Source organism: Stenella coeruleoalba (assembly GCF_951394435.1).
Source record: "Stenella coeruleoalba genome assembly, chromosome: 18".
NCBI lineage: Eukaryota > Metazoa > Chordata > Mammalia > Artiodactyla > Delphinidae > Stenella > Stenella coeruleoalba.
The window spans coordinates 14,266,047-14,293,762 of NC_137164.1; the positions used below are offsets into that span (position 1 = coordinate 14,266,047).

At 39.3% G+C, this 27,716-nt stretch overlaps 2 protein-coding genes across 18 annotated transcripts in view; one reads left to right on the forward strand and one right to left on the reverse strand.

Moving 5' to 3' along the window:
* The window catches only part of LHFPL6 (LHFPL tetraspan subfamily member 6), a 257,347-nt gene extending 236,323 nt beyond the window's left edge, over positions 1-21,024 (reverse strand). Inside the window, exons 1-2 of the mRNA XM_079903310.1 lie at positions 20,899-21,024; positions 20,448-20,561 (exon numbers count right to left, since the gene is read on the reverse strand). The gene's annotated coding sequence lies outside the window, so the exon portion shown is untranslated. The remainder of the gene's footprint in view (positions 1-20,447; positions 20,562-20,898) is intronic.
* Positions 21,025-21,099: 75 nt separating this feature from the next.
* The window catches only part of COG6 (component of oligomeric golgi complex 6), a 280,734-nt gene continuing 274,117 nt past the window's right edge, over positions 21,100-27,716 (forward strand). For 16 of the 17 annotated variants that reach the window (XR_013824904.1, XR_013824905.1, XR_013824906.1 and 13 more), the window contains exons 1-3: positions 21,100-21,335; positions 23,234-23,377; positions 27,376-27,447. Coding sequence is in view for 4 of the 17 variants with exons in the window: in XM_079903305.1 (XP_079759431.1) it covers positions 21,183-21,335; positions 23,234-23,377; positions 27,376-27,447 (369 nt within the window). In the remaining 13 variants the exon portion in view is untranslated. The remainder of the gene's footprint in view (positions 21,336-23,233; positions 23,378-27,375; positions 27,448-27,716) is intronic. The other variant, XR_013824913.1, reaches the window with a different exon arrangement.

The window sequence follows — 27,716 nt, forward strand, 5'->3', positions numbered from 1 at the left end:
AATATACATTCATATTTGTGCTACATATAAAATGACTCTCCCATTTCTCCTTTTCTTAAGCCACTTTTTCTATCCAAATTTAATCCTCAAATTTTATTAATTTAATCCTCATTTTTTTTTCTAGCCAAATGGCTCACTGTGGATGGGCATGTTAAATTTCTTAAGTTAAAAGTCTCAAAGTCAAATGTCTACGGGAACCAGGGAAGGAGTATAAATGGGTAAAGTAGATCCAAGCATAAGAAAAGTCAATTGGCCTCTGTGTCTCTATTTTCCCACTTTTAAAAAACCAACAAAAATGGATATTTTTCTACTATAAGAAAAACGGTACTTGATGATGCATGGTAACTGACATTTGACCTCAGGATTTGTAGGGGAACAAGAGAGTGATCTGGGGACTTCCCTGCTGGCACAGTGGTTAAGAATCCCCTTGCCAATGCAGGGGACACAGTTCGATCCTTGGTCCGGGAAGATCCCACCTGCCCCGGAGAAACTAAGCCCGTGTGCAACAACTACTGAGCTCGCGTACCACAACTACTGAAGCCTGCACGCCTAGAGCCTGTGCTCTGCAACAAGAGAAGCCACTGCAATGAGAAGCCTGCGCACCACAACAAAGGGTAGCTCCCGCTCGCCGCAACTAGAGAAAGCCCGCACACACAACGAAGATCCAACGCAGCCATAAATAAATATATAAATAAATAACTTTTTTAAAAAAGAGAGAGTGATCTGAATTGTGGCAAATAGGAAAGTTAATGCTTGAATAACTAGAGATGCTCTGAGAATTATGGAAGATCCTTTGACAGACTCAAATGTTGCCTTGATTATTCCTTAAGTCTACCATATAGAAGCAATCAGAGATGCTGTCAAGCACTTAAAGGTCCAGCAGAGAAGTAGCAAGGTAACAGGAGGTGGGAGAACTGAGGACAAATTCCCAGGCAAAGATATGACATTGTCATGTCGACTCACAAGGTCAACTATGGGCAAAACAATGACACAGACTATACTTTCTAACCTTCCCAATTCTCCATGTCTAGTTTGGGGCTTCTCTCTTTTCATAAAACGTTCACTACCCTGAGGTAAGGCTGCCCCAGCTATGCACAAGCCTTCTCAGGCAAGTCCAGCCCCTTCCATCTCCCATTCTTTGTGGCCATTTCCCATTCTTCCAAGTTCTCTCAGCTGAAATTCTATTGGAATAACAATACCTCTTTCATTGGATGTATTTTAAGTAGGACTCTATGTCTATGATGTTGAGCAGTTTTTCCTATGCTTCTTGACAATTAAGTATTCTCTTTTGTGAATTTTCTGTCCAAATCCTTTGCCTAATTTCTATTAGGTTACATACAGGGGATTAAACAAATAAGTAAATATATTAGGGCTAACGAAAACTAAGTTTCTTACGGCTTGAGGAGGGAGTTACAATCACAGAAAGGAAGAAAATGAAAATGAATCCTGTGTTGTTGATTGGAAATAGAAGGATTGAAGTGAGGTCATGGTTTTCCGTATACATAGATGGATACGTAGACATCTGTGTAGGCAGGGAAAAGTACGAGATAAGCCTGCAATATATTATTATGACAGAAAGAAAGCAAATACTCAGTGATGGAATTGTATTAAGATACCACAGAAGCCGGTTTGGATAGCCTTCCTCAGGTCAAGTCTAAGACAATAAAAATAAATAACAATAGCAATATTATGACTCATTGAATAAGATAAGAAACTATGAGTCCTAAACAAACAAGCAAGTTTTAAACTTGTTTGAGGGAATTCCCTGATGGTGCAGTGGTTAAGAATCCGCCTGCCAGTGTGGGGGACATGGGTTCGAGCCCTGGTCTGGGAAGATACTACGTGCCGCGGAGCAACTAAGCCCACGCGCCACCACTACTGAGCCCGCGTGCTACAACTACTGAAGCCCACGCGCCTAGAGCCCGTGCTCCGCAACAACAGAAGCCACTGCAAGAGAAGCCCGTACACCTCAACGAAGAGTAGCCCCCGCTCGCTGCAAATAGAGAAAGCCTGCACGCAGCAACGAAGACCCAATGCAGCCAAAAATAAATAAATAAATAAAAATAAAAATAAATAAACTTGTTTGATGAGAAATGGGATATTTACATAGTTTCAAATTACTTTCCATGAAACACTTATTAATGGAAAGGAGAAAGGCATCATATTACAGCGAAGAATTCTGGCAGGCACCGCCTTAATCAAACGATAAAAGTGAATATCACCAGTAATTGGACAAACTAAAATTCTGTACCACCTGATAAGATGCAATTACAACACAGCATCAACTACAGTGATGTTCCTACCGATAACGCATCCTGAATCTCGTTATGAGGAAAATCAGAGAAAGTGAAATCGAGGGGCATTCTATAAAATGGCCAATATCTTCAAAAGTGTCAAAGGCATAAATGGTGAAGAAGGGTTGAGAAGCTGTCCCAGGCTGAAGGAGAATAAGAGATGTGACACATAAAGACAATCACGTGATTCCGAACTATGTCTTTGGTGAAATTCATGGGATCTGAGGACTTCTTTTTAAGACCATCAAATAATTTATTGCAATTCAGCTTGTGCCCGAAGGGCGAGGAGAGGGTTGGGAAGAGAGTAAACAATTGGGGTGCCAGTGGCATCCGGGACAGTTCATGACGGTCTGCCCAAAGCGTCCGTGGGAGGGTCTGCGGTCACCTGGGTCCACTGTTCCCGAGCTGGCGGGCCTCCTGCGGGGCTTCCTTCCTTCCCTCCCTCCTCCCTCCTGTGTCTGTGCCTCCTCCCCGCATCCGGTGGCTCCAGGCCCGGTGCCTGGGCCGGACAGGTAGAGGGTTGGGAAGTGGGCGGGTGGAACAAGCGACGAGCAGGGACTTCACAGTGGACGCAGTGGCCAGGACAGCAGGTACTGGCCGTCCATGCAGCCCGGGCGCCCTGGTGGGGAGGGCTCAGCTGCGCACCAGCCTGTAGAGGGCGCCCTCCACGCCACCAATGGGTCCCAGGGGTCCCCGGGGGTCCCGGAGGCTCGAGGACCTGGAGCCAGAAGGGCTGCCCTGGCACATCGTGGCCAAGGCCTCGACATAGGATGTAGGGGCTGCTGTAGCTGCGGTGCGCCCAGCCAGGTCACAGTTGTTCGCCGCCAGCACCCTGGGCCAGTCTCCCAAATTCTCACCTGAGAACTCTCACCTCTACTCCCTGTACTGACGGGTGTCCTTAGAGGACTCGGTGGTGCTGATGGTGAAGACACAGAGCTAGGAAATCTACACAGCCAGTAAATTTTCAAAGTTATTTTCTTGATTTTGATGTCTTTATTGTGGTTATGTTTGTGAGAAATAGACACTAAAGTATTTGATGTGATGGGGGTCAGGTGGGATTTGATTTTACCTTATTACAAGCTGATCAATTAGCCTGTTACCATTTCAGGGATGCTGGCAGAAGACGTAAGAGGCCTGGGTCAGAGACAAAGTATTTTATTACTCACGGCACAGGAAGCAGTGTGAACACCATCATTTGCATCTGTCCCCGTTCCCTCAAAGTCCCATGGGGGCAACACAGAGGACCCACGTGGCACCTGCACATGCAGTGGGCTGCAATACAGGGAGAAACACTGACCTTGGGGAACCTGCTGTTTTATAGCGAACAGTAAGCCTAATCTTTGCCCAGAACATTGCCTCATCCCTCAACGTTGCTCATTGCAGACAGAACCCTGATACGTACCCAAGGAATAGTGTGTGCCACAGGAAATTTTGTGGCAGTATTCCTATTATTCCTACTATTGCAAGGTTCTGAACAACTGAAGTGTCCATCAATAGTACATAAGTAAATTATGGTGTATTCAGAACTGAAGGAAAAGCAATGCACTAGTGTTCCATAAAAGAACATGGATGAATCTTCAAATCTAAGGTTAAATGATTGCATTCAGACACAGAAAATAGACAGCGTTCTGTTTCATTTGTATAAAGTTGACAAATGGACAAAACTATGGGACACAGAGGTCAAAAGAGATGGGGTCCTGGAAGTAGTGTCTAGAAGGGGCTTGAGGGAGGTTTCTGAGATGCTAGCAGTTGTTTTTTCTTTATCTGTGCGGTGGTGTCATGCTTGGGTTCGCTTTGTGATAATTCATTGAGCAGAACACGCATGATATGTGCAGTTTCCTATGTTTTTACTTCAACTAAAGATTTAAATGTGAAAAGAATGCTAGTGCATGCTTATATAAGTGAAATAATATAAAGATGTGTAAAAGAAATGCTAATAACTTTCCCAGCTTCCTAGTCTCCTGGGGTATCCATTTTTAATAGACCAGCATGCCTCCTGTTATATTGTCTCCTAATTAAACAAGCAAATACACTCATGGATACACAAATATCTCTGCTTTCTCTTTTTTTGTTTTTATCCATTATGTAATACACTTTATAGACTTTAAACTCTAATATTTTTATTTGACAATTTGTCATGGACTTTCTGTGAGTCAATAGCTATAGTTAGAACTTTTAGTCTATTTTTCTACCCACACTTCTGTAATTTTACACAAATAAGTACATATACTGTTGTCTGTTTTTAGTGATGCCTTTTTTTTTCTATGCATCCCCCCCTCACACATGATCTCTCTCACTTCTTGAAAAATCTGGTATTTTTCCCCCTACTTATATTACCATTTATAAATGAATAATTTGTGTATTTAATCATTCATGTATACAAAATGAAAATTTATATACAAATGTATAAAATGTGTTCATATTAATAATCTCAAACTTATTAATTTTGTTTAATATTTCTACTCTATCTTGCTCCCAAAATACATTTAATGTAGTACGTTCACATATGTAATAATCAAAGCTCCATATGGTGTATGGCCCTTCAAAATACACAAACATACACAGTTATTATAAACACAGCATTTTAAAGGTAAAAAAAGTGTGACTAGTTTTACTTTTCATCACAATTCGATTACTTGGGCAAATAGTACCTTCTCTGAATTAAACATAAGGCTTTACCAGGGTGTATTGTTTACACCAACTGGAAGCAAATGGAAATATTAGGCTCAGTAACATGCACTAATTTTTCTGTCCAATATCTGCATTTTAATCTCCTATCTCTGTTGGGAAAAAAATCTCATTATTAAATCATTAATGTCATTGCCTATAAGTTAACTAGATGTTCTTTTGTTATACTTAATTTAAATTATCCCTTATCTCTTGCAGGATACCATAATTTCAACAAATAATTAAATTTGCTTTCTATTTTTTAAGTAAGTCACCCTGTAAATTGACATCTATTGCTTCAGAAAACAAGGTTAATTAACATGTGGAATTAAAACAAATGCAGTGGCACGTTATGGCATTTTCATTGTTTTCTTTAAACAAAAGCTTACAAAAATTTTACGTTGCTTTATAAAGTTACATGGGAATGAGGAACATCAGTGACTTTAAAATAAATTTTCAATTTAAAAATCCATCATTGTAAATTTGTGTCAAGCATGGCAAAGTATGTAGACATATACTTCACCAGTAATTTTTATTTTGATGTAAATTTCCTATCAGAGGCAGGTGATTTATAAGCTTTTTAGTGTTAGTAACAAAATTAATAACAGTGCCTATCCTTTACCTTAAAAAGTAGAAAATAAGCTTTAGAAATAGGACTTCAAGGGATAGCCTGGAATTGTGCAAGAGAGCATTTCTCCTTTTTTTATTAAAAAAACTTTTTAAATAAATTTATTTATTTAATTTATTTATTTTTGGCTGTGTTGGGTCTTTGTTGCTGTGCGCGGGCTTTCTCTGGTTGCGGTGAGCGGGGGCTATTCTTCGTTGCGGTGCATGGGCTTCTCACTGCGGTGGCTTCTCTTGTTGCGGAGCACGGGCTCTAGCTGCGCGGGCTTCAGTAGTTGTGGCTTGCAGGCTCAGTAGTTGTGGCGCACGGGTTTAGTTGCTGCACGGCATGTGGGATCTTCCCCGACCACGCTCGATCCCGTGTCCCCTGCATTGGCAGGCGATTCTTAACCACTGCGCCACCAGGGGAGCCCCAGATTTCTCCTTTTATATCATCATTCATCTGGTATGCTTTCTGGTCTGTGGTCCCAAAGAGAGATTGGGTGTGATTTCTGCTAATTAGGCTTTGGAATCATGTTTTGATTAAAGAACCTCCCCTAAAGAAAAATCTGTTTACTCTGAGATTATTAGAGCACACTGTTTTTGCTCCTTCAGACGTAAAGAATAGGGCTGGCTCAATAACACGCATCCACATTTTATCAGGCCTCTCACACCAATATGTTGGTTCATCGCAAAGCTTGCTGTTCACCTGTTGTCACACCTCCCCAAGCTTTTCTCTCTACTCTTCTCTCCTCTGGTACGAAGTGCCAGCTGGTTTTGGTGGCTCTGTTCCTCGGCCTCACGATTAAATTTCTTGTTCAGAATGAACCACTCCATCTCTGACACTAGGCAGCTCTTGAAACAGATAGGCCCCAAACTGCAAACCAAATAACCCCAGGGGTCAGCTATTAATTAGGAGACAGTTGTTCATAATCATATGCCAATTGCTGGAGAGCAATTCCAGTTTTACTAACCAGTCCCTGTGGGCAGCTTTGCTTTCAAACCTCCTGTAATAGAGTCTCACCTGACTTAGGTCTTGCTGTTGCTGTGAGATTACTGCTTTAAGCTGACAAAAATTGCATTGCATGAATATTTAAAATAAAAATCAATGATTACTCTAGTACAGTGACAGAATGCTGCTGCTGAGTGCCATTGAATTTCTCATTAATATTAATTTGTAGTTTGTAGAGAAATGGTTTAACAACCATTGCGCTACACACATGTAATTCAAATATTGATGAACTGAGCCATAAGTCTGTAATCGTGAGAGAAATTGCTCATAGCTGTCTGTGTTTGATTATTTTCCAATTTCTGACCAGCATCAATTTGTTTTAGGTTGCCAGGAATGACAGAAAATTTCCCAAATGAGATTTGTATCTAAAGGCGTGATAACCCTGGTATCAATATTGTCATCATCAATCTGATTTATTGAGTATATTTTAAGGACCTGGGACTGAACTAAGACTGATTTTCCTTAGTATGAAAAGAGGATGCTGTTGATCCAAAATTAGTAGGATGCTTTTTTGAATTGTTCTTCTTGATCGTGGTAATTACCTTCCACTTAGCTATAAACACATATATCATGTTTGCAACATCAGATGAACATGTGCCCACCAAATAGTAATTAAAGATCCCCCATCCTAACTGGATGCATTTGTAAATTCCAAACAGAAAACTTGCTTTTTATAAGAGAAAAGTTTATTTGTTCATTAATAAATATTTATTGACGGTATGAGGCATTATACTAAGTTTTGCTGTGAGGTATATGGGTAAATAACACATGTATTGTACCGTAAGCTAGGAGATTAATGAAGCATGTATGCAGTAACCATAATACAAATTCCATTTTTTATACATTTATTTTATTACAACCTCCTGGGGTTTGTGAGAACCAGAGAGAAAGAATAACAAAATTATTGTAGAAATGAAGCTTCTCTTTGGGGCCTATCACCTACGGATGTGCTTTTACTGAAAAACACAGAGCAGCAGAACACAAAAGTCAACACGTATCAGAAGCTTCTGGAGGACTTGTTAAAACAGTTTGCTGGACCTCACCTTCAGAATTTCCAATTCAGTGGGCCTATGGCAGGGCCTGAGAATCTATATTTCTAACAAGTTTCCAGGTGATGATGAAGTTCTGCATTGAGGAATCACTTTGAAAAACCACTGGATTAGAGACTCCCAAAATTGTTTAGTAGTAAAAGAAAATATGCAGGGAGCATTTTCTTTCTTCCTTTCTTCCTTTTAAAACCTTTCCTTTCCTTTCTTCACTCCCACCCTTCCTTCCTCGTTTCTTTCTTTCCTTTTTATTTTATTTTTTATTTTATTATTTTTTTTGCGAAACACGGGTCTCTCACCGCTGTGGCCTTTCCCATCGTGGAGCACAGGCTCTGGACACGCAGGCTCATCGGCCATGGCTCACGGGCCCAGCCGCTCCGCGGCATGTGGGATCTTCCCAGACTGGGGCACGAACCTGTGTCCCCTGCATCGGCAGGCAGACTCTCAACCACTGCGCCACCAGGGAAGCCCCTTTCTTTCCTTTTTAATATAAATCTTCCTCTTCCTCAATCTTAAGAGACTCAGTGGGTCTGTGACGAGAATAAAAAGTCAACACTTTTTACGGACTTCCCTGGTGGCGCAGTGGTTAAGAATCCGCCAGCCAATGCAGGGGACGCAGGTTTGATCCCTAGTCCGGGCAGATGCCACATGCCGAGGAGCAACTAAGCCTGTGTGCACAACTACTGAGCCTGTGCGCCACAACTACTGAAGCCCGCGCGCCTAGAGCCCGTGCTCCGAAACAAGAGAAGCCACTGCAATGAGAAGCCCATGCACTGCAATGAAGAGTAGCCCCCGCTCGCTACCGCAACTAGACAAAGCCCGCACGCAGCAACAAAGACCCAAAATAGCCAAAAGAAAATAAATAATACAAATAAATTTATTAAAAAATAGTCAACACTTTTTAAAAGCTTCACTATAATTTTCTGAATTCCAGGTGAGTTAATTTTCCTTTCCACTGTACTGGGGAAAGTTAAATAGGGGAGAGGATTGCGTGAACATGGTAGGTAAGCACAGTATAAAGGGACTGGTTAAGTAAAGTGGAGAATTTGCACTCTTCGATTTGATTCACATACAGACACTAAAACTTCCCTCCATATAAACACCCAGTGGGCATCCTCAGATATCCAAAGGTGGCAGAATTTAAAACATTCTAAAAGGTCAGTTCTGGACTTCCCTGGCGGTCTAGTGGTTAAGACTCCGCACTTCCAGTGCAGGGGGCTCGGGCTGGATCCTGGTTGGGGAACTAAGATCCCACATGCCACACAGTGTGGCCAGAAAAAAGAAAAAGTCAGTTCTGATTGCTGACAGGCTGTGCACTTCCAGGCCTGGGGCCTATTAGGAGCCGAGGGTGGCGCTGCATCGGGGCAGTCATGAGGAATGACTGGATTACTGGGACCTTTCCTCCGCTTGCTCCACACATGGATGTTTCCCTATTTTTAAGCTACTTCAAGGTCCCATGTCATTTTTCACTCGCACCATCCTTAATCCAGTAACACATCTTTCTGTTTCCCAAACTGGAAAATAAGAACACCACAAATAGGTACGGGGTACCTTCCAGGAGCATCAGTTTCAATGAAAAAGGGCACTGCCACGTTATCTCCCAGAAGAAACTCTAATGCTATTTCAAGCACCATGGAAGTATGCGTGTGAATGCATGGGTGTGCATGTGTGTGTGTACTTTATACTTTTGTGCTGGGAGGAGAGTAACAGTTCTTCTGGTCATCAACAATACTTGCAACTATTTCTTCTGATTGCTGAATGGTCAAAACTGGGTGTGGAAGATAGAAAAACTAGCCCTGCAATAAATTATGTAACTTCCATTACATAAATTGCCTTCATTATCTGTGCCTATGGAACATGGCTGGATGATATCAGACTGAATTAACAGATTGAATAATTCTTGTTAGCAGCAGGACAGCCAGTCCTCCAGAATAAGCTGGGACATAATCAATTACTGAGCTAGTTAACTTGTAAAAGGATAAGCAAACCTATCAAAACCTGAAATCACTTCCTGTTCTTAAAATGGTATCTTATACATGTGTTAGTCAATAAATAAGACCAGAAATGGTTAATACAATTGAGATATGGCAGATGACTTTAAAATATAACAACATCTTCCTTGGGAGTGGCCTTTAGAGATTTGGTGTTTTCTTTCTGCTCCAAATCATAGACGCATGCCATTGAAAGGAACTTCAATTTGATGTCACACCAAGTGGAGAAGTCTCTTCTGCACCTCTCAAGGGATTGTCGGCTGGCGTCTACTGAGAGTAAATGTGTGACCATTCCCTTGTCGGTTATTTTGAAATGATAGAGGGTTCTTCCTTTCTAAAATTTTCACCAAAATGCTAATCCTTCTCCCATGAGTCAGGTCTCTTTGATTCCAAAGCCCATATCGTTTTACAGTATCACACTGCCTCCGAATGAATGCCTATTATGTGCCAAGACATTTGCAACATAATTTAGGAATAGAAAAATTAATGAGACCCAGCACCTCTTCTTAAAGGTGTTTAACCTGACCAAAGAACAGATAATACATGCACGTAATTCTTTCTAATTCAAGCGCCAAAGAGAACCTTTAACTTCTATGAACCTGTGTTCAGATGAGGTAAAAGGGATGATACCCAAATGGAAGGTTTCATGAAGGAGAAAAATGGTAGGTGGGGATACAGAAGTAAAGTGGGGAGAGCATATAAGGCAGAAGAGTGGGCATGTGCAGGGTGGGGATGAAAGGCACTGGGCATGCTTAGAAGAAGGGGATTAAATGCTCGCAGTGCAGCATAAGATAGGTATAGGGAAGCAATGAGAGTAAAATATAAGGATATATTTCTCAGATGGGTTGGGGTCAAATTACAGAGCAGCTGGAAGCCAGAGACAGCACTACGGACTTGATTCTCTACACTGGTGTGCTCCAACATGGGACATAACCCCAGGATGGATGTCAGAGAGTGGAGAGCGCAATGGGGTGCAAGATGATGTCAAAACTTTTATTTAGTTTTAATTTTTAATGTTAGAAATGATGCATTACTGAAATGCACTCTATGGGTTGACTCTAGTTCCCTCACCCTCCATATTTCAAGGTCATAGATCTCATGTCATGTACAGTCGGGGAGGCATCCTGAGGGAAGGGTGGGTGCTCCATAAGGCCAGGATTGGGAGGGAGTCATAGTTTTTTGCTAGTTTTCAGTGTGTTGCTCACTGCAACAGGCTACCTTGCAATGAGTTTGCAGACGTGAGGGTCCAGTTTGGTGGATTATATATTATGTCATTTAAGTTTAACTAAACATCCTCCAAAATGGCAAACAGCCTAAAAAGATGCCTTCAGAGAACCCACAGATTGAAGATAGTACTAATAATACAAACACAAATAAATTAAAATGTGGCAGAGCTGATATTCCTTATCCTCCAAGTATAAGATGTTCATCACCTACGTTACAAGACAAAACCAAGGATAATCTAATGAGAGGTGATAAGAAATAGTATTAGAAAAAGTGATATTTGAAATATAGGTATAGACCCCATGTTATTTATGATGACCCTTCTTATCAACGGTATAATAGTATTGTGCCTTTGCGAAATCCTGAGTTTTTTTCCATGACAGCCCTTGAACGAGGTATTAAAATAAACTGAACTTGGAATGAGAGCAGCCACTTCAGTTGCTGTATCACAAAGTATTAACCAAAGTTTTAAAAAATAATGAAGCATATATATATATATATATACATACCATAAATATGAATAAATACATATAAAATCTTTTAAAGTAAAATAATTAAGCAGACATATCTATAAATTGTATGCATATGTAAGTAACATGTATATGAATAATAAAAATTTAGATTTAAAAAGTTCTTTGAACCTTAATAAAATAAAAATTATTCAAAATATATTTTCTCTTTAGCTCAACCTTTTATGTTTTTGTGCCTGTTAAATAATGCAACGTATGCCCGTTTATGTCTCTAGCATGTTATTACAGTCATAACTTAAATATATAGTTATAAATATGTATGTATCTGTACACTGCACACTCTCAACATGTTTTAGCTGAAGGAGGGGTGATACTTTTGAAAAGTTTGGGGATCGCTGCTTTACATTTGGAATAGGGATGCATTGAAGGTTTTGATCCAGGAAGTGATATATCAATACATCAAGACATATCAAGAACTGTATTTAAGAAAAAAATCTGGTACCAATGTACTATGAGGCTATTTCACGGACTATAAAAGACTATTTTATAATGAACTGTGAAACAGAAAGAAGGGAAGTGGTTAATAAATTGTTGAGAAAATTCTGGTCTTGAATAGGGAGGTACCGATGGGACTAGGAAGGGGGAGCTAGAGGCATAGATATGAGAGTTCTGTGAAGGATTTCAATACACGATTCATTACCAGGGAAAGTGAGGGGCGTAGTGGAGATGAAGCAGAGATAACCCTGAGTTTCTCCTCTGGGTAAATGAGTGAAGGGTGAGGACATTAATATTAACAGAAATGCTGTGTTTTCAGCTTGGTTTAGAACAGAATATATTTTCTACAATTTGGGTCATCGTTTATTCAAATACATCAGTCTATTCATTTATTCATATTAATTTTTCATTTATTCAACAAATACTTATCAAATTCCAACAACATTACAGAAACTGCATGAAGTGCCAAGTATTCAAAGATGAATGAGATGGTTTCTAGACTCAGGGAGCTCACAGATTAGCGCGAATAATATCATAAAAATGTGTCGATAATGACACAGAGTGTGAAAGTGCAGTGAGAGAACCACCTTGAGGGTGATTCAAGAGCACATGGAAGGGACAGCTGGCCTGACTCGGTACATTTTTGGAAGAGGAGGCTCCTGAGACTCTAAAAGAATGAGTAAGTGATAGTCAAGGGAGGAAGAAAGGAAATGCGTTCCAGGCAAAGGGATGGATGTGATGGCCAAAGCACAGCGCAGCGTAGGTGGGAAACTCAAGCAGAAAAAGAGTTCAACAGACATCAGGTTCCCTGTGACTGGTGGACTGCTTAATTCCGATAAGAGGCCATGGACTCATCTATTCTGAAAACAAAATCAGTAACAATCAATTAAAAGTCCAAAGCTGTCAGACCTATGCAGAACAGTGACAGGTGGAGACCAAATCAAAAGAAGGGGAAATGGATGGTTTCTATGTTAAAGCTGCAGCACAGAAATTGGACAATGAAAATAGTACCTGTGGCTATTTAAACTGGAGACATTACTATCTGGTGATTACGTGTAGTATGTGTTAAATAAGAGAGGCCAGCTGGCAACCCTGTAGATTCGGACCACAGGAATGAACAAGTAGACACAATGAGGCTTGTTATTGGAGAATACATGCATATGTATAAGGAAAGAGGGAATGGCCAGAGGAAACTCTGGAAAGTGCACGGATGTTTACACCTTAGTATTAAACTATGTATTTACATGTATGCGTACACGTGAGTGCCAGATGAAACTTGAGGCTGAAAGGAGATAGGAAGTGTGTGAAAAAATATATATGCGTTATTTATCTGATAATGTGGGACTGTTGTATGAAACTTGGGCAGGAATGGATTACTGCATAGTTCCACTGAGAGTGTGTGAAATAGCTCAGATAAATGCGGCAACTACGTGTTACTTTCTCGATTATATAATACCTCTTACACCCATCTTACTTCATCTAGTCCTCATTACTCAATAACCCAGGTAGTGTTATAGCATTTTGTACAGGAGGAGATTGAGAATTGGAGGCAAAATATGACTTGCCCGGGGGCATATAGTGGCAGAGTTGAGATTCAAACCAGGCTTTCTGACTCTGGAACCAGGGTACCAATCATTTTACCAGTGGTTTCAACATATCAGTAGCTTTCTGGAGAAGTATCACTTGATAATTAAGGTTTTTGGGGTTTTTTAAAAATGTATAAAGATAGCTTTTGTGTGTAGAAACGAATTCTTACATCTGCATTCATTTTCACTAATAGTTCATACCTTACAATTTTGATTGTAAGTTGAAGATACAACTTAAATATTAAGTAAATCTACTTACAAACCTAGTGATTGTTAATTAATACTCAACTTGTTTCTAAATTTAAGATATTAAATTTCCCCAAGCATTTAAGTACAACTCATAAATTTAATTCATGTATTATTTTAAATATTTCATATTAAAGTCATGCAAGTTATGTTCTCCTAAATATTTAAGAATTTTTTTGTGATTGACTTAATTATCTAAAACTTTTCAACTTAAATATTTCATATATCTGGTTTTCTAAAGTACTTCAAACAGATAAGCAGGTGGAATTACAAACCTAACACACAAAATATTCTTAAGTACTTAAATGATACTTGAAAACCTAATAATAAAGATTTGATGATTCAGATTTATTTAAACTTATAAACGCTGTTAAAACTTATCAAATACTATTATACCTTTTAAAATTAAAATCACACACAAAAAATTTTCAAGTTGAAATTACAAGTTTAATATGTCAGATTTAAAAACAAGACAAGCTATATTTTTCAGATGATTATATACACTGCTCAAATTTCCCATTTTCTTTTTCATTTATTTTCTGCAATTGTGGTCACCTAGATTTGCCCTTAACATTCCAAACTGGTACAAAAATATTGATTCCAAGGATTTTATCATTATTTTCTCCATGCTTATTTTTACATATTCTTGGAGTTGCTAAGTCATTTTATCATCTCTTTACTCAAAAAATTTCAGGCTGTGGTTAGAGATTCTGGACAGAGACCTGGAACCTAGTGGCAATTTCCAGAATAATCTACCTGAGCTGCCTGTTAATATGCCAATCCTGTTTATCTAGAAATGGTTCCATCTGGCTACTTCTTAGCCATTTTATTTTTACACTAACTTCTGACACAACTCTTACTATAACCCCTGTCATAAATATAATCGTCTAATTTGGGTGCACAACATCTCATACTCACACTATCTCCCACCCCACTGAGTTGCAACTAATCTCTGTTTGCTGGAAGCTAATTAAAATCTGCATGACAGTCCCATCTACCCCCAGTGCTGGGGCTGTAACTAAACTCTTTATCTAGTTGGATTTTGCACCTTTTAAATATAGATTATTTCCTAATCTGTCTCACAGACCACAAATTTATAGTTATTATGTTGACCAGAATTACCTCTCCAGTACTGTGTGCTGTTGGGTTTGAAACCAAGCAGGACCCTGTAGGGCCTTCCCAGGCACAGACATCCTCATGTCCCCTGCCTCTTGTTTGTAAAAACCTTTAGCCTCCTAGGCCTTTCCAGAGTTCCAAAGAGCAAATTTAATCAGAGAAGTGAAAAAAATGCAGAAAGAAAGGAAAACAGTCAAACAAGACAATATCATAGTAGTTCTCTCATAAAACAAAATCAAGAACCTTTAATTCTTCCTCAATGGCTATAGATAAAATCCTTAGTCATATCCTTGAGTCGTTTGATAGATACTAAAACCCCAACCAGATGGAAGAAGTTAACTGCATGCTGACCACCAGCACGTAGAGCCCAAACTGGTTGGAACCAGAAGGTTGACGACGGAGATTCCTGAAACATCACCCTGTTACCTTACCATCAACCAATCAGAGAATTCTGCACAAGCCCATCAGGCATCCTGGGACTCTCTCCCTCACAGTCTTTAAAAACCCTGCCCTGAAAGCCACTGGGGAGTTCTGGTCTTTTGAGCATGAGCTTCACGTTTCCCTTGCTTTGTCCCACGCTTGGCACTTTGCAAGAAATGCTGCACTTTTCTTCACTACAACCTGGTGTTGGTAGATTGGCTTTGCTGCGCTTTGCCTGAGCGCACTCAAGTTTGGTTTGGGAACAGGTTGGAACCATAAAACATGGTGTCCTGACCAATGGATGGGCGTGTGGTCAAAGTTTACTCGCTTTAGGACTTCGAATGTTGAGCAAAAGCAGAAAAAAGAATTAGCAGCAGTGCCCTAAAAACCAAGTGGTTCTACTTACTGAGCTCCTGAGTTGCTGCTGGTTCCCAGCTGGACCTTCAGCCTTCAGTTCTTTGAGCTGCCTTCACATCCTTCCAGTAAATTACACTGTCTGTTACTTTGCAACCCCAAACTCCAACTGGTACAGGCAGCCAAGGGGAGGCTGCACAGATGAGAAAAAAAGGTGTACTTAGCAAAGAAAGCCGGCCCTTACCCAGGCTCCAGTCAGACCAGCCGCAGTTATTCATTCTGCAGATTTCATGTGCAGGTTTGAAATCATTTTATTGCTAAAGAGGTATGAAATCATTACATTCATGACTGCTAAGGTTTCAGTTATGAAACTTTAAAATTGGAGAATTTTAAGGACAAACTGAAGGATGAGAACTGCGGCAGAAAATACGCCTGAATCAAAAAAAGAAAATGAAAAATTTGAAGCAGCTTTCAAAATTCATGAGGTTTCAGAGAAAAGAGAGAAATCAGGAACTATTTCCATGTGAGAAGCCTCAATGCCTAAAAATCAAGGACTAGGCAGTAAAGCAGGTAACAGAAGATGCAAAGAAAAGGCGCAGGGAGTCGTGATTAAAAAGAGATAGGAAATGTGGGACCGATGCTTCAAAGTCCCTGAGAGAAATACACAGGAGAGACAGTACATGTTACTAGGACTTTCATGGAGAAATTGACATAACTAACGATGAAAGGTAAAAATTTCATACTCGATTTCTCAGCCTTTGTAGAAAACAGAGCATGGACATGTGCTTTAGGTTCAACTAAGCAGACACACAAATGTAGAAACAAAACCTGAGGACACAAAGAAATTGGCACTGCAGGGAATCAAGAGAAACTGACACAAAAAGCATAGATGGGGACAACTCCTCAGGAGGTGGTATAATTTTAAACAACAGTCTCCAGAGACAGCGCCGGCAGTTGTGCGGTGGAGGCATCCTAAAGGTCAGGGTCAGTGGGTGAAGTGACCTGTCGGTCCAGGCTTCAGCAGTAATGACATTGGGGTCCACGATGAGCTGTTCTCTGGAGGGATTTTGATGATGGCAATGTGTCCCCAGCTTGCTTTTGTTTCCCCATGTTCTCTTCCAAGTGTGGTCCTTCATCCTTGCTATTAATTTTGAGACTTACCCCAAATCCTCTTGTCAAATAAATTTCTATTGAAGTCGCCCCAGTCAGTTCCTATTCATTGCAATGAAGAACTCTAATTCCATTTTTAGTTTTTTAAGGAAACTCCATACTCTTCTCCATAGTGGCTGCACCAGTTTACATCGCACCAACAGTGCAGGAAGGTTCCCTTTTCTCCACACCCTCTCCAGCATTTACTGTTTGCAGGCTTTTTGATGATGGCCATCCTGACCAGTGTGAGGTGAAACCTCATTGTAGTTTTGATTTGCATTTCTCTAATAATTAGGGACGTTGAGCATCTTTTCATGTGCCTGTTGGCCACCTGTATGTCTTTGGAGAAATGTCTGTTTAGGTCTTCTGCCCATATTTTGATTGTTTGTTTGTTTGTTTTGATATTTAGCTGTATGAGCTGTTTGTATATTTTGGATATTAAGCCCTTGTAGGTTGCATCATTTGCAAATATTTTCTCCCATTCCGTAGGTTGCCTTTTCGTTTTGTTCATGGTTTCCTTTGCTGTGCAAGAGCTTATAAGTTCGAGTAAGCCCCATTTGTTTATTTTTGCTTTTATTTCTTTTGTCTTGAGAGACTGATCTAAGAAAACGTTATGATTATGTCAGAGCATTTTTTGCCTATGTTCTCTTCTAGAAGTTTTATAGTTTCATGTCTTATATTTAAGTCTTTCAGTCATTTTGAGTTCATTTTTGTATGATACAGCAATCTCACTCCTGGTCTTATATCTGGAAAAGACGAAAACTCTAATTTGAAAAGATGCACGCACCTCAATGTTCACAGCAGCACTATTTACAATAGCCAAGACATGGAAGCAACCTAAGTGTCCATCAACAGATGAATGGATAAAGAAGATTTATACAATGGAATATAACTCAGCCATAAAAAGGAATGAAATAATGTCATTTGCAGCAACATGGATGGACTTAGAGATTATCATACTAAGTGAAGTAAGTCAGACAGAGAAAGACAAATATCATATAATGTCACTTATATGTGGAATCTAAAAAAAGATACAAATGGATTTATTTATAAACCAGAAATAGACTCACAGACATAGAAAACAAACTTACGGTTATCAAAGGGGAAGAAGGGGAGGAATAAATGAGGAGCTTGGGATAACAGATACTACTATATGCAAAATAGATAAACGACAAGGTCCTACTGTATAGCACAGGGAACTATATTCAATACCTTGAAATAACCTATAATAGAAAAGAATCTGAAAAATAATTTATATATATACATATATATAACTGAATCACTTTGCTGTACAGCAGAAACTAACACAACATTGTAAATCAACTACACTTCAAAAGAAAAAAACTCTAACTTATAAAGCTGTAAAACTTTATTTCGGGACTTCCCTGGTGGTGCGGTGGTTAGGAGTCTGCCTGTCAATGCAGGGGACACAGGTTCAATCCCTGGTCTGGGAAGATCCCACTTGCTGCGGAGCAGCTAAACCCGTGTGCCACAACTACTGAGCCTGTCCTCTAGAGCCCGTGAGCCATAACTACTGAGCCTGTGCTCTAGAGCCCGTGCTCTGCAACAAGAGAAGCCACCACAATGAGAAGCCCACACACCACAACGAAGAGTAGCCCACAGTCGCCGCAACTAGAGAAAAGCCCATGCGCAGCAATGAAGACCCAACACAGCCAAAATTAATAAAATTAAAAAAACACAAAAACTTCATTTCAATACTTTTCATTCAGTAAGCCTTTAATCAGCACATATATTGTGTATGATATTGTGCTGGAAACCAGGAGGGCAAAGTCCCCATCATCCAGGTACTTAGAGTCTAGTGGAGGAACACAAAACTTAAGTAAATTTAAAAATAATTGTATGACACAAGTTATTAGAGGTGTTGTATTATATTAAGTGCTATGGAATTTGCATGACATATCAATTAATTCTGCCCAAGGCCAGATGGGGAGCTATGTGAAGGTACAGAGAAGAAGTGATATTTGAGTGGAGCCAGAAGGACAAATAGGATTTCACCAGTTTCACAGGAGCACACATTCCTGGAAGAGTGAGTTATATGAGCCAATGTATGGGGACTTAAAAGTTTGGGATGTGTTTGTGGCCCCAAAAATACAGGTGGCTTGAGTGTTGTAATCACAAACAAGTACCTAGAAATAAAACTACAGCGATACTCTGAGATCTGATTATGAAGGTACGGGTACACCATACTAAAACGTTATTTTCTTCAGTAACTGCCATTATGGTTTTTAAAGCGAAAAAGTGACAGGACCAAATCTGTTTTCGAGAAATAGTGCTGGTGTCAGTGCAAAGGTAGTAAGCACAGTGTCAAGGCAACACCGACACAGAATACATTTGAAAGTTTGGCTGCAAAAGTTTTTGCCTACATTCCAAGTGAGAGGTGTACACAACTCAAAATGAAAACTGAGGAAGCAGTAGTAGAATTTGAAAATTACTGTCAACTTAGCTGGTAACTAACGATGAGATGTGAGGTAGCCTTATGTCCTCGGAAAGACTTCTGTAGCCTTGGATTACTCATCATAAACAGAATACTAATGACATGATAAAATGGTAATGATCCCTACGTTGCAGGGTAGTTATGCAGATAACAATAGTGTATTAAAAGGATCCAGCATTGAGCCTGATTCTCAATAAATTTGGACACTAAATAATAGAAACTATTGTTTTTAATACAGGGAAGAATGTAGAGGACTGAGCATTCTATTTTGTTCTGTGATTCACCAGACGTGGCTTTAATAAATGCCATATTATACTTTGATGAAGTCACAGTGACCAAAATGATGTGACTTCCACTTATTTCAGAAGCCAAAGAGCAGGAAAGCTTTAATAACTAACCAAAGGGGAAGAGGGGGAAATTGAAGTGGCCCTCCTTTCAACTGATACTTGGAAGGTAAGTATGTCCACGTTTTACACTTCAGCATGGTTCTTCTGTGGTTATATAAAAATGCTTTCCCACATGCCGCGGAGCAACTAAGCCTGTGCGCCACAACTACTGAGCCTGCGCTCTAGAGCCTTCGAGCCACAACTACTGAGCCCACGTGCTACAACTACTGAAGCCCACGCACCTAGAGCCCATGCTCCGCAGCAAAGAGAAGCCACCACAATGAGAAGCCCACGCACCGCAACGAAGAGTAGCCCCACTTGCCACAACTAGAGAAAGCCACGTGAAGAAACGAAGACCCAACGCAGCCAAAAACAAACAAATAAATAAATTTATAAAAAAATTCTTTGTTATATAAAAATGCTTTACTCTTTTACATGCATGTATTTGCTCTCCCATTAAATTAAAATATTTAGGTCGGAGCCTGTCTCTAATACTTTCAGTGTCTACTATATTAAGGAAGTTCAATATACATAAATATCTTTTACATTTTCAATAAAAGAAAACCTTTATCTTCAATAAAAATTGTTATATATAAATATTACATATACACATATATATAGAAAACCTAGGTCTCTAACGAGGCTTACCTGAATATTTATTTTAACTGTTGGAAAATACTGATTTGAACTATTGAAAAGTATTGATTTCAAGCCCTTAACTTAGTATTTATAGTTAGCCTTATAAAAGAATGATAGATGAACATTAAAAAATATACAAATTGCTTTAAATATATTTAAATTTTACAATAATTTCCCTGTCTTCATCCTACTATATCATCCTAATTTTCAAATTATTTTGTTTCCTTTTTTTTTACAATTGCAAATTCAGAGAAGTACAAATAAACACAGAAAAGTAGGCCATAATTACCTTACCTTAATAACCGCTGTTGACATACTAAGTAACCCACGGGGAAGATTAGAAAATTCAGTCCGTTTGGAAAGGTACAAAATGAAAATTGGAAGCCTCTCTTCCAAAGGAATGTCATCCTAAAAAAAAAAAGCCTAAATTTACACGTACCTCTATTTCACACACACACCACACACACACCACACAAGTGATCACACTATACACACTGTAACTCGCCTTGCTTTTTCACATACTATATTTTGGAATTCTTTCCACATCTGCATTTAAATCTCCTTCATAGCAGGAAACAGTTACAAAGTATTCTACAGCGAATTTAACTTAGAGTTAGCTTCTACTGAACACAGTTGCCCAGGCACAGGCCTCAGTGTATTTTACTTAAGTCTAGCTCAGACTTTCACAGATTCAGGACCCCGAAGTGCCTTTAATCCCATAAACCATAATTCCCAAACTCCAAACCTGATTTGAATTTCAGTCCACTTTGCAAAATCTCGCGTTACTCTCCTCTCACCCGGCGGGTCTTGCTCCGCCTCCCCCAACTTCTCTACCCTCCCAGCAGCTGTTACCACTCCTAGCAGCCTGGCGGCACAGGAGTGGGCGAAGCAGAGCCTTCCGAGGGCGCATGCGCGGCAGATGCGCGCCTGCGCGCTACGGGGCTGCCGGCGCGCTACGGGGCTGCCGGCGCGTCAGTGCTCTGGGCTAAGGTAGTTGGGGCCGAGTTGGGGGGCGGGACGTGCGGCGCTATGGCCGAGGGCAGAGGGGAAGTAGTAGCAGTGCCCACCACCGGGGCTGCCAACGGCCTCAACGATGGGGCCGGCGGGCCCTCGGCGCAGACTAACAACCCGCTATCGCGGAAACTGCGTAAGATCCTGGACACACGGCTGGACAACGACAAGGTGAGCGGGACTGGCGGGGTCGAGGGTGCTGCGTCGTCCGCGGGTCGGACCCGGGCTGGGGGCGGTGTCTGTCCGGCGCCCTCGGGCTCGTCCCTGTCCCCGCCGCGGAGGGGACCCCAGGCCCGCGGGACCCGCTGCGCTGCCGGGTGGGGCAGGTGAGAAAGGGGAGGCCGAGGAGCCCCTGGAAGAGCAAAGAGGTTTCCTGGGTGTTGCCCCATATTTAATTAAAACTGTTCTTCGAAGACTCTGGATAGGGAAGGCAAACGGTGAAGTCCCCTGCCCCCGCAGGTGTCGGGGGTCTGAGCAGGGAGGGGAGAGGAGAGCCCCAGGCAGGAGAAGAAAAATGCAAAAGAGCAAACTACAAAATAAGACAGCGCGAATGGTGAGCTTAGGGGGAACAGGAGATCAGGGCTAAGCATCCTTGAGCCTTTCCATTGACAGGTGAAAACAATTAAAATAATTTGCAGCGTGAAAGGGCTACCACCTGCTCATGGCTACTAGTTTTTGTTGTGAGCTAAGCACTGTCTATGATGTATGGGCTCATGCTGTATTTCTTTACAAGATAGTTTATCTTGTAAACTATCTTGTATTTCTTTACAGGATAGTTTATCCTCTCCCAAGTACCTCCTGAAACTTAGATTGGACTTTCCATCTTCCGTGGTAGCAGATTATCTCTTCTGTATCACTGAGTCGCTAGGTATATTGGTCATGCCATGGTGGCATAAAGAAAAAAGAATGTGTATAAGTGAGAGTTTTATAGATAAGTTTCTATCTAAAATTTTTAGATAAGTTTCATAGATAAATTTTTATTTTTTATACATATTTTAGACTATGTTTAAGTGAGAGTTTTACAGATACATTTTTATAGATAAAAATAGAATTTTTAATCTATAGATACAGAATTTTTATCTATAAATTTTATTTTTATAGATAAATTTTTAGGTAACTGACAGTAAGCTGTCAATAAGAATTGGTGTGTAAAAAATAGCGTTATACTATAATAAGTAAGAAAGATTGGCTCTGGGACCACCACTTATTAGATATAACCACCAAATTGGTGCATTATGGTTTCAATAAGTCCCTTAACTTCTGTGAGCTTATGTTAAGTTTCTAAATTGGGAATACTGCCAGTAACCTCCTCAGGGTTGTTGTGCAGGTTCAATGAGAGAATCCAGGTGAAATGCTTAGCACAGTGCCGCAGCAGTTATTTCTTGTTAAATGTTAATTCATTTTTTAAAAATTTATTTATTTTTGGCTGCATTGGGTCTTCGTTGCTGCGTGCTGGCTTTCTCTAGTTTCGGCGACGGGGGGCTACTCTTGTGCGCGGGCTTCTCATTGCGGTGGCTTCTCTTATTGCGGAGCACGTGCTCTAGGCGTGCGGGCTTCAGTAGTTGTGGCGCACGGGCTCAGTAGTTGTGGCTCGCGGGCTCTAGAGTACAGACTTATTAGTAGTTGTGGCGCACAGACTCAATTGCTCCGCGGCATGTGGGATCTTCCCGGACCAGGGTTCAAACCCATGTCCCCTGCATTGGCAGGCAGATTCTTAACCACTGCGCTGCCAGGGAAGTCCCAAGAATTTCCACTTTTTTTCAATGGCTATATCATAATGTCTTTAAACCAATCCTTTTTAGATGGACATTACGGTTTTTTCTAATCTTTGCAGTTCCAAACAATTCTGCATTGAATAACGTATATATGTCACAATACACAAGTAAGTATGTCCTTATTGTGTCTCAGAAATAGGTTTACTGTTCAGTAATGTGAAGGTCATCCAATATATTTTGGATTGTGTAATGGAAACAAATTATTTGGAAATGATTTCATTAAATTTTTGCTTGAGATTAGAAAAACATTTGAAAATCGGTCCCAATAATGTTCTTTTATTATCAATTATGTAGGAGATGTTGGAAGCTCTCAAGGCACTCTCAACCTTTTTTGTTGAAAATAGTTTGCGCACTCGAAGAAATTTACGTGGAGATATTGAACGCAGAAGTTTAGCCATCAATGAAGAGTTTGTAAGCATTTTCAAGGAAGTGAAGGAAGTATGTAAACTTTTCACTTACCATTTATTGAGAGCTTACTATATGCCTGGCTCTGTGCTGAGCTTCTCTATGGATAGAGTTGATATGTTTGCAACTCATGTACCGTGCTCAAATAGAAATTTAGCTACTTACTCCAGCAGCTTCTAGGTCTTTCTCTGGATTAGCGTGATTTCTAAATCTCTAACCTCCACTAGTGCTGCTTTTTGGAAAGTTGTAACATATGTTCCAGGATGTTCTTTTAGGAATCTTCGCTTTTGAAACAAACAGACAAACAAACAAACAAAAAATAGCACTTCTCTGAGTGGTTTTCCAGTAGAAATAGTCCCTCACTGAATAAACCTCCCTTAGATAACCACTTCTCCGCTGGAGATGAATTAGGATTGAGTTACTTTACTGCATCCTAAATTATGAAATTTTCAGATTAATTAAGATCAATGACTTCAGTTAATAAATAATGTTTCATTACACTTGAGTGAGCAGTCTACTCACCATAGGGTGAAAATGAATTTTATTTATTATGTTATATTTTATTTATGTATTATATAATACATATTAATTCGTTAATTATGTTAATATTACTGAGTGATATTACATAGTTAATAGTTCTGTGTGAGTTGTATGAAAGTGTCATACATGGTTCTAGTGAGACAGATTATTTTTAACAGTGTAGTAGGATTTCATTGGCTGAAGGCTAATAATCTGGAAGATTAAAAGGGAAGTTTGGTAGTGTTCATAAAAATAGGGAGCGATAGTAGTGATGAGCACATCTAAACTGTACTCTCTACACACCATTTCCCTCTGGAAGGAGGTACCAAGTGAGGAGGCTGTATAAGACTACTGGGAAGTGTCAAAAGGACTCTGGAGCTATAACTTAAGAGGTTTCCACTGGCCAAATATAGGATGATTTGAGCATCAGTAGGAATGACTGCAGTGGACTGAAACACAGCAAGCGTATTTAAATCCATGAGTTCATAATGATACTAAAAACCAACAGAACCCTCACTGCTTATCTTAGGTGGATATGAGGGAACCAACTTATCGTTTTGAAAACAACTAAATAAAAGGAAAGAGTCAAGCATTTATCCTGTCTTTGGTACCAACTATATACAATTGTTGAGGCAAGGCTTCCCTTTATAGTAATATTCCACTTACTAAATGAAGAAATGATAGAAGAGTTTGTAACCACTGTTTAAAGGATCTAGCTCAGGGTTTCTGAGTCTTGGCACTATTGACATTTGGGGCCAGATAGTTGTTGAGGGTTGTCTTCTGCTTTGTAGGATGTTTGGCAGCATCCCTGGCCTCTGTCCACTATATACCAGGAGCACCACCTTTCCTCAAGTTGTTCCAGCCAAAAATGTTTCCAAACATTGCCAGGTGCCTCCTTGGGGGACAAATTTGCCCAAGTTGAAACCACTGATCATCAGTAACTGCTTATCTCACAAAAAGAAACAGTCATATATGTGACTCCTAACAAAGGTATACAACATCACCTGTGAAGAATTCTTGCAAGAAAATTGGACCAGAATATAATCAAGCTTCTAGATCTAATTGCAAGTTTATAGGAAATATTGGGGACAGAGGAGTATGTTAACAGTATGAAGAAGCAGTCAGCAAGTCTGGTGTGCTGGGAGCTGTGCAGGCAAATGAACTGGTTTCTTCAACAAATAAATTGTAAGAGAAAGACAATTTATTTAAAGAAATAAAGGAAATATCAACCAGTTGATGTTTGTGAATCTCATTTGGTTCCTGACTTGAACAAATTATTAAAAAATCTGAAACAACTGGGAAAATTTGAACACTGAATAGAAATTTCATATTAAGGGATTATTGTTGAATGTTTAGATGGGTAAATGGCATTTTTTTTTTTAGTTCTCTTAGAAGTGCATACCGATATGTTTATGGATGAAATGATATGCTATCTAGAATTCAAAATAATTCAGCTTGGGGAGGGAGAAAGTGGATGGGAAGAGAGTTAGAAAGTGGGTACAGAGATAGATTACACAAGAGTGGTCATGAGTTGCTAATTGTTAAAGCCGTGTGTTGTGTACATAGGCATTCACATTATCTCAACTTTTAGATAATTTTGAAATTTTTCCATAATAAAAGGTTTCTTTAAAGGTTATCATACTGCAATTGTATTTAACAACCTGTAATTTTATTTAATCGGGAATAAAAGGCAGTTTGAGTTCAAATGAAGACTTTACATACAAGCAATGTAAAGGTTCTTGAATTACAATTTAGCAAATCTCTGCATTTAAGTCATATATTAAGAGATGTAATTTCTATTATTTTACAAATCAGATTCATTCAGTGTACTATAGTAGCTAAAGTAAATATTAGGAGTAGTTATTCTTGACCTTGTTGGCTGATAATGTCATAGTGCTAGTCTTATACAGTGAGATTTAAGGAAATAGATTAATTTGCCTATTAGTACCTATTTGCTATTGCTGACATTAATTGCTATTTTGAAATCATTCTTTTATTGTTTAAAGCAGTTTAGCACTTAAATAATTTGATTTACATCCTATTAATGGTAAGATACAGAGAGTAACATTTGAAAATGTCTGGTGCTATGATTTTTATAATTCAAAGTACTTTATATAGAGAAAGGAAAAAATTTAATTCTGGAACTAGGATGTATGCTCATATTCTTGTAAGTGATTTCCTAACTCTGGTTCATCCTTACATTTTGTTCGTAGTCCTGCTTGGTTGCTTTCTTATCTCTTGCCCTATGATTGGCCCATCCCTTCATAAAACTGTCATGTTTTTATTTGAAGGTTTGGGCCTTGTGTTGAAAGAGACCATAATAAGGCCCTGTCTACCACTGAAACTTTCTTTCCTTGCATATCTTTCTGTTGTGTTACACTGAATTGAATTGGGAAAAAGAAGATAATAGTGCAGTATGAAGTTAAATAGAATTCTGTAATATCATTTTTTCATATTAAGAGATTGGTTCAGTAAAGATTGTAGAGAATGATTTAGTAAAGAGTTTGGAGCCTGGGAGGCCTGTTGGAAGACCGTTTTTTATCAGTCCATACAGGAGAAAGCAATTGAACTGAACTCAAGTAGTAGTTGTTTGGGTTGTAAAAAAAAGAAATGGATAAGATGTACATAATAAGGGCTATAAATGATAGACCTTAGTGACCAGCTAAATTCTTGCATATGTGGAGGGGGCTGGAGGTGGGAGTATATAGGGAAAGAATGTTACTGGGAGACTTACCAGATTTTTGGCATGATCTAATATGTGATTACTTTCAACCATATAGGAGGAGGCACTATTGTTAGTTTATTGGGTTTTCAAATTTTCTTGTTTTTTATTAATTAAAAGTTATAAATAATTCATTATAGAAAAGATAATAAATTCAGAAATAGAAGGAGCTAGCGATATTACTTATGATTCTACTACACAGAAATAACCTGTCAGTATTTTATTGTATAGCCCTTCATAGAGTCTTCCCTGTGTTCTTCTGCACACATATATATGTATTGCTTTATAAGCCTTTTTTTAGCTTTATATAGACGTCTTTCCATGCTAATTTACATACACACACACACACACACACACACACACACACACACACACAGATATTATCGTTGTTAATGTATGCACGGGTTTCCATTGTATGGTTGGAAACATTTCACATTTTCCGTTTGTTTTAGGCAACTCTGTGTTGATCATCTCTTACATATATTGCACACTTATCTGATTAATTTCTTAGGATAAATTCTTAGTGTGAGAATTTCTGAATAAACGGGTATTCATATTCTTAAAGCATTTGCCGTTTTCCTATTGTCAGACCCTCTAAAAAGAATATACTAGGTTTTCTTTTTTTACATCTTTTCTTATACTAGATATTATTCTTTTTAATCGTTTTCAGTCTTAAATATGGGATCTTTTGTCATGCTTTGGCAAGAAAGGGACAAAAATAAGGATTTGGCTAAGAGGAGAAATTTCTTTAACTATATATACTGCTTGATGTTACTTTTTTCCTTTTCAGGAACTTGAAAGCATACATGAAGATGTTCAGGCAATGAACAGCTGTTGTCAAGATATGACATGTCGCCTACAGGTACTGTATAATGTCTGGATTTTAGCCTAGTTCCTGATAAGCTTTCAGAAATTGCTAGATAGGTCTACAACATGTGTGGATATCTGATACATCATGCCCTGTAGGATGTTTGAATATAAATATTATGCTTATTTTTTTAACTATAAATGTCTTTGTGCCTCTTTGGTGATGGTTTACTAATATTGCACAGTTAACTCCAGAAGCCTTTATATTTTGATCTTGCCAGTATAGAGATAACTGTGGAATTTTGATAAACTTTTCAATCCCAT